We start from the raw sequence: 20,638 nt of genomic DNA, 5'->3' as shown, positions 1-20,638 counted from the left end.
AAAAAAAAAAAAAAAAAAAAAAAAAAGTAAATTGCAGATAGAATATTCTGCATAGGGACATATGGAAAAATCGTATACGCAAAACAGTGTAAAATTCTACCCTAGAGTGCACTGTGGTTAATGTCCCGTTTGATTGGTCGCCGATAGGATATAGTACGTGATCGTGGTGAAAGATCCGATCTGCAACGCACCAAAGATCAAGGCCAACGTCACTACTCTCTCGATCGATCGATCGATCGATCGATTCTTTGATCCATCCATCCTTTCATACTCTCTCTCTCTCTCTCTCTCTCTCTCTTCCCGTCCTCTTTCTTTTTCTCTCTCCGTCTCATAAAATCGATTCTTTTTTTCTTTCCCTTCTTTACCAATTAATATTCATTCAGTGTAATAATTTTCAAGAATTTTTTATTTTTTATTTCTTCATATATTTATTCAGATTTATTCCTTTTCCCATTTTTCCCTTGCATAAGCGAAGAAATTTTATCACGATCTAAATGCAAAATAAGATTCGTTAGTACATACGATAGTATTTCTTAATGAATCGTTTCGTCTCTTTTTCGTTTTCCATTATGTTTCTCTTTTTCTTTTTTTTTTTTTTTTTTTTTTTTTTCGTATAATTAAGAAAATACTATAATGATGGAAATGAAGATGAGACTCGTTCACGCTTCCGAAGAATTTCTTAATTAATTGTTTATTTTTCTTCCTTCTCTCTCTCTCTCTCTCTCTCTCTCTCTCTCGCTCGCTCTCTCTTTTCAACTTTTATTTCGTTTATGCATAATTACGGAAAATTTTATAACTCGATCGAAATGAAGATAAGATTCTTACGTAGAATCTTAATGGTACTTGGCATCAAAATTAATACATCCTCTCTTTCCTATACCAACTCTATTTATAAACGACCATTCAGGATAAATATAAAGAGGATAGAGGAATTTGCGAGCCTCCTCCCACCCTCCCACCCTCCCTCCCTCCCTCCCCCCTCCACCTGTTCTTTTAAACTCGAGAAATATAATCGAGTAGAAGTGAGCACAACGAATATGTACATACTTTCATATATATATATGTAATATAAGAAGAATCGAGATTCCTCGAGAATTTGTATTCAGTCGATCCTCTGTAACATTCTTTTCAAAGATTAATTTCAATAATTAGAGAATTATAATGTACCTCTTTATATCGTTAAATTGAATCCAGTTTAAATTCATAGGTAGTGAATAAACACACATACAAATAAAAAAATTGAAACAAAAGAAAAAGAAGAAGAAGAAGAAGAAGAACAACAACAACAACAAAAAAAAAGAGAAAGAGAGAGAGAGAGAGAGAGAGAGAGAGAGAGAGAGAGAAAGAAACGCGGTAAAGTAAATAACATTGAAAAAAAAAATTATCGAGATAGTTATCCGGGGAAAGGGAAGGGGGGGGGGGTGGGAAGGATGGGTGGAGGTAAAAGTGGAATGAAATTAATTTTACTATAGAACAACAGAGTATGTATAATAATACAAAGAGGTGGGTAGGAGTCGGGAGGAAGGCGGAGAGAGTAGGGTGGGGGCTTCGGTATCTTATCGATCAGAAATTAAAATGATTATACTTTGAAATTGATTCTGTAGGAACGTTCATCACGCCTACTCTACTTTACGTTTCTCTTTCTTTAATATTTTATTATTATTATTATTATTATTATTATTATTATTATTATTATTATTATTATTATTATTATTATTATTATTATTATTATTATTATTATTATTATTATTATTATTTTCATTTTCTTTTCTTTTATTATTATTGTTCTTTTTTTTTTCTTTTTATATATATATTCTTCATCGTTGCACCATCCTCCCTCTCTCTCTCTCTTTCTCTCTCTCTCTCTCTCTCGTTCGTTAACGTTCCAAGGCAATAGTATATCCAGCTATAATAATATCGCGTGTAAGCGAATATCTGGGATTGGCAACGCCCTCGCGTGAACCATCGAGTTCGCGTAATCGCGATGCCTGATGCCTGATGAAGGAAGAAGATCTACAAAGATGACTCTCGCTCTATACCAAGTTGGATGAAGAGAAAACTATCGTAACGGCATCATCATCGGCCCGTTGCCGTGGTAGAGGTATGCGGATAACGATTGTCCTTTCTTCGGATCGTAACGTTCACGATGAGATACGAACTTGGCAATATTTATTTTTCCTCTTTCGCAACGGTACGTACTTTAGTTAGTTAGTTAGTTAGTTAATTAGTTACTTACTTACTTACTTACTTACTTACTTACTCACTTACTTATTTATTTATTTATTTATTTACTTCGACGTTTCAAACGAGAAAGAAAAATGATCGTAGATTTCTTTTCCTTTATTTTTCTTTTCTTTTACTTTTATCACGTCTAATGGAAGGAGACAACTCTGACGCAATTGACGATACTCGTTAGACGTAAATTGGGAAGTAGAATGATCAAAAAATTGATCGCTCGATCAATGAATGAATGTATGAATGAATGAATGAATAGATGGACGAATGAATGAACGAATGTATGAATGAATTACTGATAGAAAGGATGAGATAGTATTAAAAGGTGATTGATAATAATTTACGAGAGAATACGCCACGGATGAATGAAAATAAATGAATTAAATAATGAGGAAGTTGTATTTCGGTCGAAAACTTACGACTTCCCTTGGTCGTAAGAGTTTCTAACAGGAAGAATGTTAATCTCTTTATCTTTCTCTCTCTCTCTCTCTCTCTCTCTCTCTCTCTCTCTCTCTCTCTCTCTCTCTCTCTCTTTCTCTCTTGGATGATCGTTAGATCATTATCAAAAAAATAAAAAGGAAGAGAAATAAAAGAGGAAGAATGAAGTATATTAAAAATGATTTCCCATATAATCTATATACCTACATACACATATGTAGGATGCTAATAGTAATAGTAAGTAAAAGAAATATGATAATAAGAAGATGCACCTACATATATATGCATATACATATATATGTATATATATGTATGCACATGTATATATCTATATATATATGTGCATACATAGGAGTGTCTTTATCTAGTTATTCTTCGTATGAGTGAGAAGGATTCGAATAGCTCTTTAACCGGATAATAGATTAACGAGATACAGGAGTTTCACGGTGAATGCATTCGCTTCTAATGGATTACGTATTTTTGATAGATTCCAATGTTATCTATCAGGAGAATCTTCTCTCTCTTTCTCTCTCTCTCTCTCTCTTTCTCTCTCTCTTTCTAATCGATCGATTTCTCCAAAGGGATTATCATAGTCAAGATTATTATATTAGTCCGCGTAATTAATTTGACCGAAAAGAAGTTTACGAATAAAGAAAAATTGAAAATCAACAAAAAGAATAGAAAAGAAAAGAAAAGAAAAAAAAAAAAAAAAAAAAGAAAAAAAAAGTAAAAAGTAGAAGAAGACTTGCCATTTGATAAAGAGAATACATTTGTCATGTGTTTCGTTAGAAATATAATAGAATATCTAAAGAACTAATGGCTCATATCTGTACGATATAATGAGATTAATTCGTGATTGAACTCGTATTGAACGAGTTATTTGATTGAACGTTTATGTATTATCGTAAGAAAGATAAATAATAATAATAATTATTATTATTATAATAATTATAATTATAATAAATTAAATATATAATAAAAATGAATATATTTACTTACAATCTGATAGTCCAGTCCATCTTAATTCCAGCGATGTTCATCCTGCTTCTTCCTTTTTCTCTTTCTATTCGATTTTTACCGCCTCTTGTTATCTCTTTCTCTCTCTCTCTCTCTCTCTCTCTCTCTTTCTCTTTCTCTCTAGCGTTGGCCGATGTAAAGAAGAAGATGATCTCGTCTTTCTTCCGTTCTCCGATGTAACACGTCTCTCTCTCTCTCTCTCTTTCTTTCTTTCTCTCTCTCTCTCTCTCTATCTCTATCTATCTCTCTCTCTTTCTCTTCGTTGATTTCGCTCACGAATCACAGAACACTTCTTCGGCGTTGAAAACGAAAGGTCCGTGTGTGTGAGAGCGCGTATATATACGTATGTATATATCTCGACCGGTGCCCGTTACTATACTTTCGATTCGTTTGTATAGGTGATACACGAGAATCGCATGCGTTTCCGCACACACCACTTTTCCTTCAGGCGAACGATTTCGTTATACTACTATTATTACTATTATTATTATTATTATTATTAATATTATTATTAATATTATTATTATTACTATTACTACTGTACGACTGTTACTAGTTGTATTAATACTAATACTAGTATATTACTGTGTTCGTATTATACTGTGTGAAGTCCTTCTGACTGCTTCTTCTTCTTCTTCTTCTTTTTCTATTTCTTTTCTGACTACTTCTTCATCTACTTTTTCTTCTACTTCTACTTCTTCTTTTCTTCCACTAGCGCGTATCGGAGGGATCCGGAAGTACCAAAGTAGTAATAGTAGTTGGCGATGGTGATGATGATAGTACGGTAAAAGAGAACGTTCCTGTCTCCAGCCAACATCTATCTTTTTCTTACACACGTTGTTATAATATACGTATATAAGAGATAGACTACTATGTGTCCTCGTAGTTATTCTCCTCTTCCTCCGTCCTCCTTTTCTATTCTTTTCTTCTTTCTTTACTTTCTTCTCTTTCTCTCCCTCTCTCTCTCTCTCTCTCTCTTTCTCTCTCTCTCTCTTTCTCTCTCTCTCTCTCTCTCTCTCTCTGTTCCTTAATATCGCGTCTTCTTTCGTCTGTTATACGTCAGAGAGAAGGAAAGAAAGAAAGATAGTTAGATAGATAGATAGATGGATAGATGGAAAGAGAGAGAGAGAAAGAAAGAAAGAAAGAAAGAGTGAGAGAAAGAAAGAGAGAAATAATAATAATAAATACAAATGACAGAAGAAATCGGAATGACGTAGAAATTAATTTGAAACAATGATGAAGTTAAATCTAATCCTTCGTAATGGAACTATGATTGGTGGTTGAAAATTGGTGCAACAAACGACGGAGTTGAAGTTCTGTTCAAGTTCCCGTGATCGTCGTTAGGCACTCTCTGAACGTAAGATATTCGCGCTAAGATAGTTGCCGCTCGTCTTCCACGGGTACGCGAAAGGTGGGAAGAGATGAGTGAAGTTGGAGGAGGTGGAGGTGGATCTATAAGAGGTGGTGGTAATAGTAGAAAGGAGGGTGGTGGTGGTGGTGGTGGTGGTGGTGGTGGTGATGGTTGGTGGTGGAAGTAGAGGTAGAAGAAGAGAAGTATACGCAGAAGATGAAGAAGAGAAAGAAGAGAAGGCAAAAGAGGTGACTGTGACGAAGAACACTCTGTCGAAGAATAAAAGGAGAAGGTAAAAGATGAAAGAAAAAGAAGTTGGTGATGATGGTGACGATGGTGATGGTGATGGTGATGGTGGTGTAGTTGGATAGAGTAGAGAAGTTCGCGAGAGGATGCTCACCGAGTGGAGCACTGCGTCGTAATGACATGCTCTAGGAGACTCGGCTTGGTTTTGTAATAACTACGGTAAAAAGTGAATTTCCCGCGTGGAGAACGAAGAGGTGGGGAAAATGTTCTAAGGACCAATGGCAACTGCAACAGTCTATAACCTACGCTCGACCAATCGCTATCCTTCCTACACCGGAATACCACGGACGATTTTATTCCATTATATATTATATTTCGTGGACACGGATACTAACTCCCTCCATCATTGCCTCCCTCCAGAAAGGATCATTGCTTCCGTGGATCGCATTTTTTTTCGACGTTTTTTATTTTTCTTTTTTCTTCTTCTTCTTTTTTTTCTCCCTTTTTTTTTATTTTTCTTTTTCTTTTTTTTTTTTTCTAATCGTCAAATATTATCAATCGACTTCTCGATTGATCGGATTCGGACGTGTCAATGTGACCATTTTTGTTTTGTCTTTTTTTTCTTTTTTTTTTTTGGAAAAAAAAAGAGAGAGAAAGAGAGAGAAATAAAGATGATACTTTCGATGGGAGCGAACGGACGAGGAGAATAGAGGAGTAGAGATAAATTATCATTTGACATAAGGAGAAGAGATAAATTATCATTCACATAACTTCCCACGCCGGAATACATCGAACGCGATTATTCCATTATATTTTCGCAGCAGGATTCTACTACGTTCAGTAAGGGACATTACATTCCACGAGAATCTTTCATCGTTCGTATATCTTTTTGTTTGTTTGTTTGTTTCTTTCTTTCTATTGTTTTTTTTTTTTTTTTTTTCATTATTTTTTTCTTCCTTTATATCGACAGACATCAATCAATTTGATTGATCGATATTGATGCGTTAACGATATAAGAATTCAAATACGAAATATAGCAATGATATATATATATATATATATATATATATATATATATATATATCCTTTTCATTCATATAGTAATTTTTTTTTTTTCGTTTCTTTAAAAAAAAAAAAAATTGAGAAAAAAGAGAGAGGAGTGTGTGCGGCGGGGGGAGGGGGGGGAGTGAAAAAAAGAAGGAAACGAAAAGAAAATAACAGTATAGTGAGACAAATTGTCACATTTGACAAACGCAGATTATATGATTATAAAGTAATTTCTCGTCACTTTATAATCGTGCGTATGTACGATTGTTATTTAAAATGGATTCTCCTTCTTAGGGAGAAAATCGTCGACATTCTTACATCTCTTACTTACATTTCTTTCATACGATGAGTTCCCGATCCTATCGGTATGGGGCATTAGAGCGGAAAGTTAAGAGAGCGAGAAGAAGAACGATAGTAAGAGAGAAAGAGAAAGAGAGAAAGAGAAAGAGAGAAAGAGAAAGAGAGAAAGAGAAAGAGAGAGAGAGAGATGGAGAAAGAGGGAAAAAGAGAGAAAGAGAGAGAGAGAGGGAGAGAGAGAGAGAAAGAGATGCCTCGAGCAAGGCAAGGGAAAAGGGCCATTGTCTTCTTCTTCAGGCTACCGAGACGCCGCTACTCGTCTCTGGCTCTCTTCCTATCGTCCTACTCAAGACACCACTGTCGCTCTTCGCGAAGCGTTTCCTACGAGATTCCGCTTCTTCGCACTCACCTAACGGCATCGTTCGCATCCTGCAGGGAAATTACCGAACTGCTTTTGCTCGCCCAAAGGAATCCGCTCGGTTCTTGAAAGAACAATGGGAAAGTATGCGCCTTCAGAAAGGCGCGCACGCGCGTACACATATGTATATATATATATATATATACATATATTTTTTTTTCCTTTTTTTTTTTTTTATTCGTTTCTTTCCTTCATACCCTCTTTCGTTCGATTGACACGCACGCGGACATATTTTTTTTTATTCCTTTTATTACTTTAATTCCTTTTTAATATATACTACGTTCCTCCACTTCATTTTTTTATTCGATGTACACACTTTGAAACACACAATAGAATATGTTAATTATGGTTTGGATTAGAAGGATATCATTGAATCAATTCGATTCGATCGGAAGGATTTTTAATCATTATATTGTACAATATATATATATATATATATGTATATATATATATATATATATATATATTAGGTGGACCGGAAAGTAATGTCGCTTTCTTAAATTAAATTCATACGAATAAATTTTTAACAATTTTTAACAATTTTTAACAATCAAATATCGACATGCGCAGAAACGACATTACTCTTCGATCCCCCTAATATATTATTATATATTATATTATATATATATATATTGTATTATATATAATATATGGAATGTATTCATATTATCGATCGTTAATCGTGTCCACGTGTTCTTTAATAATGAATTATTGTCGTATGGTAATCTAATCGACAGTATCCGTATTTATTATACATCTATTTCGATCATTGACAGTAATGGATTATTAAAAGAGACAAAAAAAGGGAAACAAAATAAGAAAAAGAGAAAATGAATATAGACAAAATAAATTTTGTTATATCAATCGTATATACGCGTGTATATATATATATATATATACTATTTAAGTTATATATAATTTAACGAAATGTAATTTACGCATGTCATATCCAGAGACCTCAATAGGAGAAGCATTATTTTCACATAGAAATTATACCTCTTTATCTAATACATTCAAGATCTAAAATGTAAGATATATACGTATATATGTATACATATATATATATATACATATACATATATATATATATATATGTATATGTATATATGGTTTATTTGGTTGTTCTAATAGCGGAAATGAATTAAGCTCGAAGGCAAACATATCGTTCTCTCTCGTATTGTGAGAGACGTAATATCAGGGTGGTAAATACGCACGTTCAGTTGCTTCAGGGAGAGATAGAGATAGATAGAGAGATAGATAGAAAGAGAGAGAGAGAGAGAGAGAGAGAGAGAGATCCAAAGGAGCAATTAACTGTGTCATACGAGCGTCCTAGTGCTCTCGTAAATGTACAATTAAATGAGCTCTCTAATGAGCAGCCGTAAGGTAATTACACCGACACAGTATTTCAATTACACGCGCGTAAAGTACCCTTCGTATTTGTTACGTCTTAGAATTAAATGTAGATACGTCGTACGTACCTACGTACAACCACAAAATATTTACGCGCGTTCACTATAATCCAAAGAAATATCTAAATTCGTTTATTCGTAATCATTTTTCTTCTTTTCTTTTTTCTTTATTTTTCTTTTTTTTTTGTTTTTCTTTATCTTTGTCTCTTTTCTTTTTCTTTTTTCTTTTTTTACTATCTCGGACTCCTACGTAAGTTGTTGTGATTCATTCTGTTTTTTTCTATTTTATTTTTTTTCTTTCTTTTTTTCGTTTCTCTTTCATTTTTTTTTTTTTCTTGTTTTCTTGTAAGCAGGCATCGACATTACAGATTGAAAATAAGAATTATTTGGAAAAATGTTTTTGAGAAAAAAAAAAAATATTATTATTCTTAGAGAGAAATAGTTTTACTTATGAAAATCAATTTATTTGTTTATTCATTTTATTTATTTATTTATTTTTTTTTTTTTTTTTTTTTTTTTTTTATATATCACTTTTATTAACAAACAATGTCCACGTACGATGTACAAATAATAAAATTATAAAATTAATTATGTTTCGATTATAGGAAAAAAAAAAAAATAAAAATATATAGATACGTAATCAATTAAGATTTAATTAATAACATATGAATTATAAAAATAATTGATTAATGGATTGAATTAATTGAATAAATATTTAGAGTTTAGAATAAAATTTGAAAAAAATCGTCCATCTTTTTTTCTCCCAGTGCTATTCATTGACCTTTTCGATTCTTGTCGAAGTCCTGTGACCTTTCAAGTTCTAACTTCATTTAGATACGCCGCCACGGTGAGCATACTAATACACTCAAACCTTAGTAATAGACGAACCGCAACAGACAGAATAGAACAAGATAGAGATATAATAGGATATAATATGATGTAATAGGATCGTATAGAAAGGAAAAGGATCCGATAAGATCGAATAGTATCGAATAGGAATGAATAGGATGGAATAGGATCGAATAGAATCGGATTGGATCGAATAGGATCGAGTAAAATTTTCATTCTTATGTTATAATTTAAAAAAATTTACATTCATTAGTTTCTAACAATTTTTGTTTTTTTTTTTTTTATTTTATATAGAATATTATTGTAAAGTTTATTAAATCTTTGAAAGAACGAAATCGAGTTATATTTATTTAATTATTTTCTTACGCTATTAATCGTTAAAGGTAATTATATTCTTTCGAAATAATTTTCATTATAAATTTTATTTCATTATTAATTTATAAGATCACATTTATTAAAATTATGATTTGACTATTTATTCATAAAATCATCGACAATGAAAATAATTCGTCGACATTTTTCTCGATATTTTTTAATATTGTATCGAATCATTAGAGTTAAGAAGAATATTCATTCAATTCGATATAATGTCGTAATAAATACATTAATATAATATTTATTTAAAAATATTTATTTTTTTAATTAAATATTTATTTAATCATTAAGATGAAAAATAAATAATTTAATTCAATATAATTTCATGATAAATACGATTTTTAATATAAATTTTTCAAATTATAAATAACAATAGTGTATCATTCGACGAACTTTGAATATTTTTTTTTTCTTTTTTTTTAAATATTGTATCGAATAATTGGGCTTAAAAAAAAAGAAATTAAATACATTTAATTTCATGATAAATAAATCGAATATAAATATAATAAAAATTTAGAAAATTCTCGATAACGAAGACGAGTTGTAGGACGAAACATATCGATATCTCGAACATTTCTTTCAATCCACGTGAACTTTTAACCGACGAATTGAACAACAACGACGACTTCCTCCTCGTCGTAGAGACGAAACGCATAGACGGGAAACGGCAGGAGTAACATAAGTCGTTTGAAGAAGTCGCTTCCGCGAATATTCCGTGCTCTTGGATAACGGGAAAATATATATTCCCAGTGGGAATTGACGAAATTGACGTTCGAGAAAGCGCAGTCAGAAACAGTATACCTAAACCAGTAGTAGATGGTACATATACATCTATCTATCTATAAACATACACAAACACAAATCCATCCACCTATATATATATATATCCATCTATCTCTCTCTCTCTCTCTCTCTCTCTCTCTCTCTCTCTCTGTATATGTGTGTTTACGCAGATCACGTAAACTTCCGCGGAGGCGGCATCTTCTTCTTCTTCTTCTTCTTCTTCTTCTATTGGGCAGTTTCGAGACTGACCGTTTGTTTCTTATGTTTAAAAATAATAAAAAAAAAGTGGGGAAGGAGAAAGAAAAAAAGGAAGAAAAAAAAATGGAAAAAAATCGAGATTGAAGGGGTGGAGAAGAAGAAGAAGAAAAAGAAGAAGAAGGAGGAGAAGGAGAAGGAGAAGAAGAAGATGAAGAGAAAAAAAATATCGAAGGATCCGTCGGTGGTTCCGGGTTCGATTCCCAGGCTCGAAGAAACAACTCCTTGGACGCAAGGAAGCACCCAACTCGATCTAGATTGAGAGAGAGAGAAAGAGAGAGAGAGAGAGAGAGAGAGAAACTGGGAGTCGGCTGGTCTATCGAACACGAACTGGTAGCAATAAATTTATTACGGAAAAGAATCTCACGGGGTAAGGGTCAAAGCGAGCCGAACGACCGGCCGAAGGGATTACTACTTCGAGTTCTCTTATCGGATCCCTTTTCTTCAAAAAGAAAAGGGCCTCTATTCTCTCGTCAGAGATCGTCAAACGTATCATCATCGTTCGATTAACTTTCTTCGCTAATCTTCGATCTTATTGTTTTATCTTTCTTTTTGTTTGTTTGTTTGTTTGTTTGTTTGTTTATTTGTTTGTTTTTCTTTCTATCGTTCTTTTTCATTTTTCCTTTTTTTTTTCTTTTTATTATTTTTTTTCGAAATTTTTCAAAATGAATTAAATTAGTATATGTATATATATATATAAATAATTGGGTATAGATAATTAATTATAAATAATTAAATGTATATAATCAAAACTTGTACGTAAAATTGAAATAAAATTATTACAAGCGATATTAGAAATATTGTATTTTATAAAAAAAAAAATATATATATATATATATATTTTAAAAACAGAAAATGAAAAGGGGATCGTACGAAAAAGAAAAATAAATAAATAAATAAATAAATAAATTTAACGAAGAATTTTACTTTATTTTTCTGCAACCTTTTAAATGTAAGTTGGATCAAAGATATTCCTTTTCTTTCTTTTTCTTTTTCTCCTTTTTTCTCTCTTAAGGAATAATCGCATCGTTAAGTGAAACCATTTTGCATGTAAAATCAATAACATTTCATTCGAAGCTCGTAGTTTTACGTAGAAAGAGTAAGAGGAAAGAGAGAGAGAGAGAGAGAGAGAGATAGAAAAAAAAACAGAAAAAAAAGAAAAACAAAAAAGAACGAAAAAAAAAAGAAAGGAGAAAGAAAACTAAATTGAAAGGGGAGAACGTGTACGATAAAAGAGAAGGTTTTTAGAGAAATCTTTCGTAATCTTGTAAGAGTGTCGATGTTATTCGGAAAAAAAAAAAAAAGAAATCGTCTTGGCGTCTCGTAAACGTAAACTACAACGTCTCTTCTGACTTTAACGCGGCAAACCCTAAGCGATAAGAAAATAACAACGGAGTATCCTACGTGGCGCGAACAGTACATTAAATTAAGTAGCCACGTCGTTGAAGACACAGTACGATTCTTGGTTCGATAAAATGCACCCTTAGGACATCTTTTGATCTCACATTGCTAGGCCGAACTCATCCGATGTAATATATACCATCTCTGTCTCTGTCTCTCTCTCTCTCTCTCTCTCTCTCTCTCTCTTTCTCTCTCTCCCTCTCTCTCTCTCTCTCTCTCTCTCTCTCTCTCTGTCTCTCCGTCTCTCTTTTTCTTTCTCTCTAATCATTAATTTCTTTTAGGATTTATTTTATAGCGTCTTCCTTTCATCCTTTTTTTCTCCTTCTCTTATGTTCTCCTTTTTCTTCATTTATTTTCATTTTTTTATAATTTGTATTAGATCCATAAATATTTGTTTATTTTTTGTTCTATACTTTATAATCTTATCTTGTTCTATATACGAATTTGGAATTTTTTAATTTTTATTCATTTATTTATTTATTTATTTATTTATTTATTTATTTATTTATTTATTATATTTTACATTTATAAATATTTACTGCTTGTCTCGTTATTTTTTTCTTTTTTCTTTTCCTTTTTTTTTTTGCTTTTTGATCTCACTATTTTATTTTTCGTATTCCATTCGTGCGATCTTTTCTCGTTGTCGTCGTTATTGTTGTTGTTATTTAGTTTATTATTTTTTTTTTTCTGTTTTGTATTACATTTATAAATCAATTGTTATTTCTCGTCTCATCATACTCTCTTTTTTTTGTTATTATTTTTTGTTTTTATATCCGATTGAAATTTTTCATTTCCTCCTATCCTGTATTTTTTTAATCGTATTTGTTGTATAATTTTTTAATATTATACAACGATTTTTAATATAATATATATATATATATATATATATATATAAAGCTCGTCGTAATATTTGTAATATTAATTTGTTTCATATCAGACGCAAATTTATTTATTTTTTATATTTTCAATCTTTGTTTTTTACAGATTTTTTTTTCTTTTTTCTTTTTTTTTTTAAATACTTTCGAAACGATACGACAATTCAAATAATTTCTTCTATCTTTTATAACTTCAATCACAATCCTAAAGATTATTTATTTATTATTGTTATTATTAATATTATTATTATTATCATTATTATTATTATTCTCTTAATTTCTTTCGAAGAAATTAATTTCTTAAATCTTTGATTTCTAAGAATTGAATTCCTTTTTTCTTTTCTCTCTTTTTTTTTTCTTTTTTTTTTTTTTTTTTCTTTAATTTCTTTCAAAGAATTAAATTTCTCAAATCGTTAATTTCAAAGAATTTCTTTTTTTCTTTTTCTCTTCAAAAATTTTTTTCAAAGAATTAAATTTCTCTCTTTTAATTTCGTTCAATCTCATAATCTTACCTTTTCTATAAAATCTATGTCAAAGAGTAAAAAGAATATGAATAAAAGAAAGAAGGAAAAAAAACGATAGAAAAAAAGAAAGAGAGAGAAAGAGAGAGAGAGAGAAAGAAACAGAGAGAACGAGAGAGAAAGAGAGAAAGAAAGAGAGAGAGAACGAGAGAGAGAGAAAGAGAGAGAGAGAGAGAGAGAGAGAGAAGTCTGTCCTAAGGAAGAAAAGCCACGTTATATTCGCCGAGGGTCGATTGAAACCCACGATAAAGTTGGTGACGTTGCACCAACGCTAAGAGTGCATAATGTTACAGTTACATAGCCGTTGAATCCATTGTGTTAGAGTTATGTGAACTTTCGAAGGTCTGGACTAGTCGAGCGAATTCGAGTGGAATAGTCGAACCGATTAGCCTCGTCAACAATTTAGCTTTGTCATCTTCCGTGCTTCACTATTCGCTTCCGCCTTTCGTACCGTTAATTAGTTCGCATTCCTAATGCCTTTTTCTAATTCTTCTTTCTCTTATTCCTTTTCTAAAGACAATACGATCTGTTAAACATAGACGATGAGAATCATGAAATAATTAAACATGGCATATCAATAGTTTTCAACGATTCTTCCGAAGTCCATTCTTTTTCACGATTGTTTTTTTTTCCTCTCTTTTTTTTTCTTTTTTTTGTTTTTTTAATTTTTTTTTTTTTAATTAGATTTCTCTAATTTGGATTTTACAAATTGTTTCGTTTTGCAAAATATATATATATATATATATATATATATATTTTTTTTTTCTTTTTTAGAAAATAATTCTCTCGGACAGAGGATAAATGGAAAAATTAATTCACGAATATTCGTTAAAATAATTGTTTCTGATAAATTAAGGGTGAATGGTTTTCTTTCTTTTCCTTTTTTTTTTTTTTTTTATAGAACTAATCAAATTCATTTATCGACGATCCATTGTATTATCTCGATATCGATCAAATAAAAAATAATTGATTAGAGTCGTTCACGAAATAATCGAGCGTTAAATTAAAAAAAAAAAAAAAGAAAAAAGAAAAAAAAGAAAAAAAAAGAGCCGAACATTTTGTCAATTAATTAAAAAAAAAAAAAAAATAACTTGAATTTTAGAAAAAGTATTAGATTCACTTTCGATGATCCATTTCTTTTTCTTTGTTTTTTTCTCTCTTTTTCAATATCGATCAAAACAAAAGCATTAAGATTAGTATCATTCACGACGTTACAATTTCATTGAATAATTTTTCTATTTTTCAATTTATTTTAGAAATAATTTAGATTGAAAAAGAAACAACGATTTATTATTATTATTATTATTATTATATTCTCATCAAATCAAAATAAATAATCGCAATTTAATAATTTCATTAAATGAATAATTTTTCTAATTATATATATATATATATATATATATATATATATATCGGTAATAATTTAGATTTAAAATAAGATTAGTTTCATTTACGATTAAAAAAAACGAAACAAAAAAAAAGGAAAGGAAAAAGAAATCAATTAGAAATAAAATAATTTATTAGAGAGTTTTTCTGATCGTAAAATCAAAAGAGAGACAGAGAAAGAGAGAGAGAGAGACAGAGAGAGAGAGAGAGGGAAAGAGCATTTAATATACGGTAGCTTAAAAGTTCTGAATCAATTTTTAAATTCCAAGCGTGGAAAGGTATTCTAAGCAGGTAGTAGGCGTAGTAGGCGTAGTAGGCATAGTCCATAGAGCTAAGCATGCATTAGCTCTGGTGGTCCACCTACCCTTATGTATGCGATGGTCACGGCATGATATATACAAGACCGAGAGACTCTTCGAGTAGATCGGCTTTGATTTAGAGAAGTTCAACCGGGTAATTTCCTCCAATAACAACCAACTTGGATGATCACGACTCGGAAGCCAAGGTAAATCTTCAGGAAGCGATCGTAGTAACGTTTGGGTCTCGTACTTTATACTCTTACATAAATAACTACATATTTACTTACATAGCTATTTCTTACATAAGAAATTAAAAATTTAGAAAACGATTTAATTCAATCGTAACACTTAATATTTACGAATGAGTATTAAATAATGCCAAATCTTTTTTCCTTTTTCTTTTTCTTCTTTATCTTTCTTTTTTTTTTTTTTCTTTTTTTTTTTTTTAATTCTTTTCTTTTAATTTCTTTTTTTTTTTTTTCTTTTTTTCCCTTGAAAAACACGAACACGTTCGTTAATATTTAAAATACGTAAAATACAAAACACATCTCTTTTTGGATTAATTAATTATATTGAAACGTTCGTTATAGTTTATATTTTGAATTGTTCTATAATCGTCAATTTATCATTACGAATTTTCACTATTTAAGTAAATATGTATTATTTCAAATAAGGAGGGGTGGGGGAGGGGGAGGAGGGTGCGGATCGGAATTATCGAATTGTTTTATGGAAACGATTATAAGGAAAAATACGTTTAAAAGGAATGGCAATAAAGGTAGTACAAGACCTTCCTCTCAAGGGATTTTATGCTACAATGTAGTCTCGGGGAACTTAGGATAATATATAAAGTACTTTGATAGTGAACTTACATAAGAAGGAACTCGAGTACGAGCCAGCTGTTCGATCTATCGATTCCATTTTTCTATTTTTTTTGTTTTTTTTTTATTTTTTTTTTTCGTTTTTCCTTCTTCTTCTTCTTCTTCTTCTTCTTCTTCTTCTTCTTCTTCTTCTTCTTCTTCTCCTCTTTACAATTTTTTTTTTTTCTTTTACTTTTATCTTTTGTATTTGTTATAAATATCTTAAAAAATTCTCTTGATCCTTATCGAAGGCACATTTTAATATCTCATTAATGTCAAATTAATCGATTGAAATCTCTAAATTCTAAAACACTTTTTGCCTGAATCACATTGAAAATGAGTTATCTAAGAGAAATGAGTTATCAATCTTCTATGCCATTGATCTTCACGCGTGAACGATCGTTCATAGAGATGTGTATATTACGTCAAGATCTCTTATCGCGATCGAGTATATTAGATTTATTTCATTCGCCTTTGAATTTATAGACGTGATACGTGCGAGACACGATTGAACAATATGAAAATTTCAACAATATCATATTTTCCATTCTTCAAAATTCGATCTTACAAAGAAGGAAGAAAAAGAAGAAAAAGGAGAAAAGAAAAAAAAAAAAAAGAAAAAAAGAAAAAGAAACCAAAAAAAAAGTAGAAGAAAAAAAATTGATCTTTCATCGTCTCAATGACAATTCAATTTATTTTAACGTAAAGGCAATTCTGTTTTATCGTCTTTACGAATTTAAATTTTCCATTTAAACGAGTGATCTCATGAATTGAAATGAATTTTAAATTACAAATTTATAATCAAATTTTTATCATTTATATTTCTTTTAATACGAACGAACGAACAATAATGAACAATGTAAAAATTTGAATGTGAAATATGCGTTCGAATATTATCCTTCCTCTCATTTAATTTTGCTATAACAATTTTCTTCTCGTAATATAGATAAGACATAAATATCACTCGAGAGAGAGAGAGAGAGAGAGAGAGAGAGAGAGAGAGAGAGAGAAAGAGAGAGAGAGAGAGAGAGTTGTATAATAGAAAGATTCACCGTTACGTCGTTTACCTTGGCAAAATATATAACAACAACAATAATAATAACAACATAGCCATGGTAAAGGGGAGGAACCAGTCGCAATAGCTTGTCGAAGAGATAATAGACGAGGGAGTGAACGGTCACGCGATCCATCGACCGACTCGAAGAAGATCAATCTTCTTTCGAGATCACAAAGGGAATCCGTGTTTTCTCACTCAGAAAATATTCTACGCACAATCGACTATATAAATTCTATTTTCAACTAGCAACTACTTCTGAGTTATACAATAATAATAATAATAATAATAATAATATAAATAATAATAATAATAATAGTAATAATAATAGTAATAATAATAATAATAACAAAAATAATAATAATGATAATAATAATAATAATGTAAAACATCTCTCTCTCTCTCTCTCTCTCTCTCTCTCTCTCTCTCTATCTCTCTCTATCTCTCTCTCTCTTTCTCTTTCTCTTTCTCTTTCTCTCTCTTTGTCTGAATAATTTTCAATTACATCGTTGTAATCATTTAAGTTGTCGAATCATTCGAAAATAATATAAACGATTGTGAAAGTAACAAGTATTTTAAATTAAAATGAAAATGTTTATTAGACACTGAGAGAATTGTTCTATAATTGAAACTTTCGATAAGAAAATTGACCGTGGTTGACCTTGAGTACCTATTTCATTTTTTCTTTTCTTTTCTTTTCTTTTCTTTTCTTTTTTTCCCTTTTTCTTTTTTTTTTTTTTTTTTCTTTGTCTATTTATCTCAAGAGACCTCCACGAACGAGAATATCCGTTCGAAACGAAGTTTTTTGAAGGCTAAGACGGAGTACGGTAAAAGAAAAAGAGAAAAAAGGAAAAAGAAAAAGAAAAAGGAAATAAGAAAAATAAGACCAAAAACAAATAATAGATCTCTTTGTGTTGGTACAGGTGGTAACAAAAGTTCCTAGATGATTCTAAAAATCAATTACTCTTTATCGGGATCTTTCGAGGTAATGTTTCTTTTCTTTTTTTTTTTCTTGTTCTTTTTGTGAAACAACGAATCCCTGACTTGTAAAAGAAAAGAAAAAAAGAAAAAAAAAAAAAAAGAAGAGAAAGAAAAAGGACAGAAAAAAGAACTAGAAGCCTAATGACAAACCTAAAAAAAAAAAAAGAGAGGGGGGTCTCGAGAAATAGGGACCGATTCTAAAAATCGCTCAAGGACTTTTGATTTCACCTCATAATAAAACAAAACAAAAAAAAAAATGAACAAGAGGATAAAGAAAAATGGAAATACAGAAGAGACAATTTATAATTTAATTTTTTATAAACTATTTATATATATATATATAATATTTTATAAAAAAATATATATATATAAAATATATATATATATATATATATATACATATATAAATATTTTATACAAATTTCTGGATATATGAGAAAAATGTATATTAAAAATATATATAATATTTTATATATGTTACATATATATACATATATATATATATATTTATTTATTTATTTATGTATATATAAATATTTTATAAATGTATGTATAAATATTTTTAAAATATAAATATTCTATGAGAGAAAAAATATTAATAATATTAAGAATTAAATATGTGTAACATAGAAAGGAGAGAGAGAGAGAGAGAGAGAGGGATAGTGAGCAAATGGATGAGAGAGACAAAGAGAAGTAGTACATACGGATGGTAAAGATTTCATGGTCGTTTATTGTCACGGTTCGATCGTTTCTCATTTCTCGAATGTTCGCTCCATCTCACTTTTCTCTTTGAAAGTCGAATTGCTTGCACCCTAATTGCATTAACTCTCTTACAAATACACAGAGATACACTTAACTCACACACACACACACACACACATAGACATACGCATACATACATATATCTATTTATCTATTTTTCTCTATCGATCGTTGTAAGGATAAGGCCAATACCGCATAATGATCCCAACGATCCATCGATCTATCGATCCTCCGGAAAATCCATTCTACATTCCGTAAGTTGTTAATTACAACCTGCCGATCTACTCGACGGACTTTGATAACCCGTAGTGCTCATGTAATATCTATGCAAATCGAATTAAAAGAAAATATCTTCCAATGGAATTTTAAAAGAATTTCAACGACAGTCGATTTATCTCGTATAGATACGAATCGATCTCTAATCTATGGTCTTCCAAAGTAATGCAATTCCTCGATTTAAACGAATCGTCGAATTATTCATCGATGTAACGTTATTTTTTTTTTTTTTGTTTTTTTTTATTATTATTTCTATTAGATTAGATTAATGTTATAATAGTAAAAGAAAATTAAAAAAAAGGAAAAAATAATAATAATAGTAAAATAAAAAATGACAAAAGATTAAAGATTAAATCTCAAAAATCAATTATAACATTCGTAGATATTGATTTTATTTATAGACAATTGAGATCCTTTTGGGTTAATATATTTTTTTCTTTCTTCCTTTCTTTCTTCCTTTTTTTTCTCTCTCTCTCTCTTTCTCTCCAAATTGTACGACAACGAATTTTTACTTGTATATATGTATACATATATATTATATGTATATATATATATATATATATATATATATATATATTTATGTATAACACGTTAATTATAGTCGTACGATAAATAAAATTTTATTTTACATTTATATACCTTCAAAACGGATGAACGATGAGACAACATTGACGATATAAACCTAAAAGAAAAAATATGTTTAATTAATTATACGTACGATAAATATATATCCTATCGGAGTATAGAAAAAAATTAAAAGAACAATAAATGTCCTTTTATATACAACGTTCATTTTCCATGAATGAAGGAAGATATGGGGGAGGGAAGGGAGGACGAAGATTAAGAAGAAAAAGAAAAAAAGAAAAAGAAAAAACAACAAAAAAAATAGGAAAAACAAAATAAAACAAAAACAAGAAGAAAAAAGGAAGAATTCGAAAGAATTAGAAAGAAGTGGACAAAAAAAAAAATATATATATATATATATATATATATTGAAATTATTTAGATCAATGGATCAATGATCATAATCTATTTCTGCTTCTTTAATTTTTTAGTTTCATAGTTGGACCACCCACTACCAATGGCATTTAAAAGTTTCAATTTCATTCTTAGTGTGACAAAGAGAGAAAGAGAGAGAGAGAGAGAGAGAGACAGAGACAGAGAGACAGAGAGAAAGGGATAGATAAAAATGTAGACGAAAGAGTAAGAAAGAGAGAGAGAGAGAGAAAGAGAGAGAGAGACAAAGAGAAAGAGAGAGAGAGATAAATAGATAGGTAGGTAGAAAAAAAAAGAAAGAGAGAAAGAGATAGATAAAAATGAAGACGAGAGAGAGAGAGAGAGAGAGAGAGAGAGAGACAAGCGGAATAGGATTGTCCTTGGAAAAAGAAAAGGCGTGTCATTAAGAGGAAGCACCCCATTGGCGGTACCGGATGAATTTGTCCGTAAAGTCGGCAAGTCGTTCGTGACGAACGATTGACCGCTGGAGTGTTGGACCGTGAGATGACA

The 20,638-nt window shown here is 30.3% G+C and overlaps 1 protein-coding gene across 1 annotated transcript in view; it reads right to left on the bottom strand.

The window, feature by feature from the left end:
* Nucleotides 1–4,635, bottom strand: part of LOC118445088 (cuticlin-3) — a 76,358-nt gene extending 71,723 nt beyond the window's left edge. The window contains exon 1 of the mRNA XM_035874061.2: nucleotides 3,673–4,635. Coding sequence (XP_035729954.1) covers nucleotides 3,673–3,713 — 41 coding nt within the window. The 5' untranslated portion in view covers nucleotides 3,714–4,635. The remainder of the gene's footprint in view (nucleotides 1–3,672) is intronic.
* Between the last annotated feature and the right edge of the window lie 16,003 nt (nucleotides 4,636–20,638).

The sequence above is a fragment of the Vespa mandarinia genome, chromosome 3 (assembly GCF_050613455.1).
Source record: "Vespa mandarinia isolate Hongniang chromosome 3, ASM5061345v1, whole genome shotgun sequence".
Taxonomy (NCBI): Eukaryota; Metazoa; Arthropoda; class Insecta; order Hymenoptera; family Vespidae; genus Vespa; species Vespa mandarinia.
Note: the sequence above shows the minus strand (reverse complement) of the source record. Positions and strands in the feature narration are given on the sequence as shown.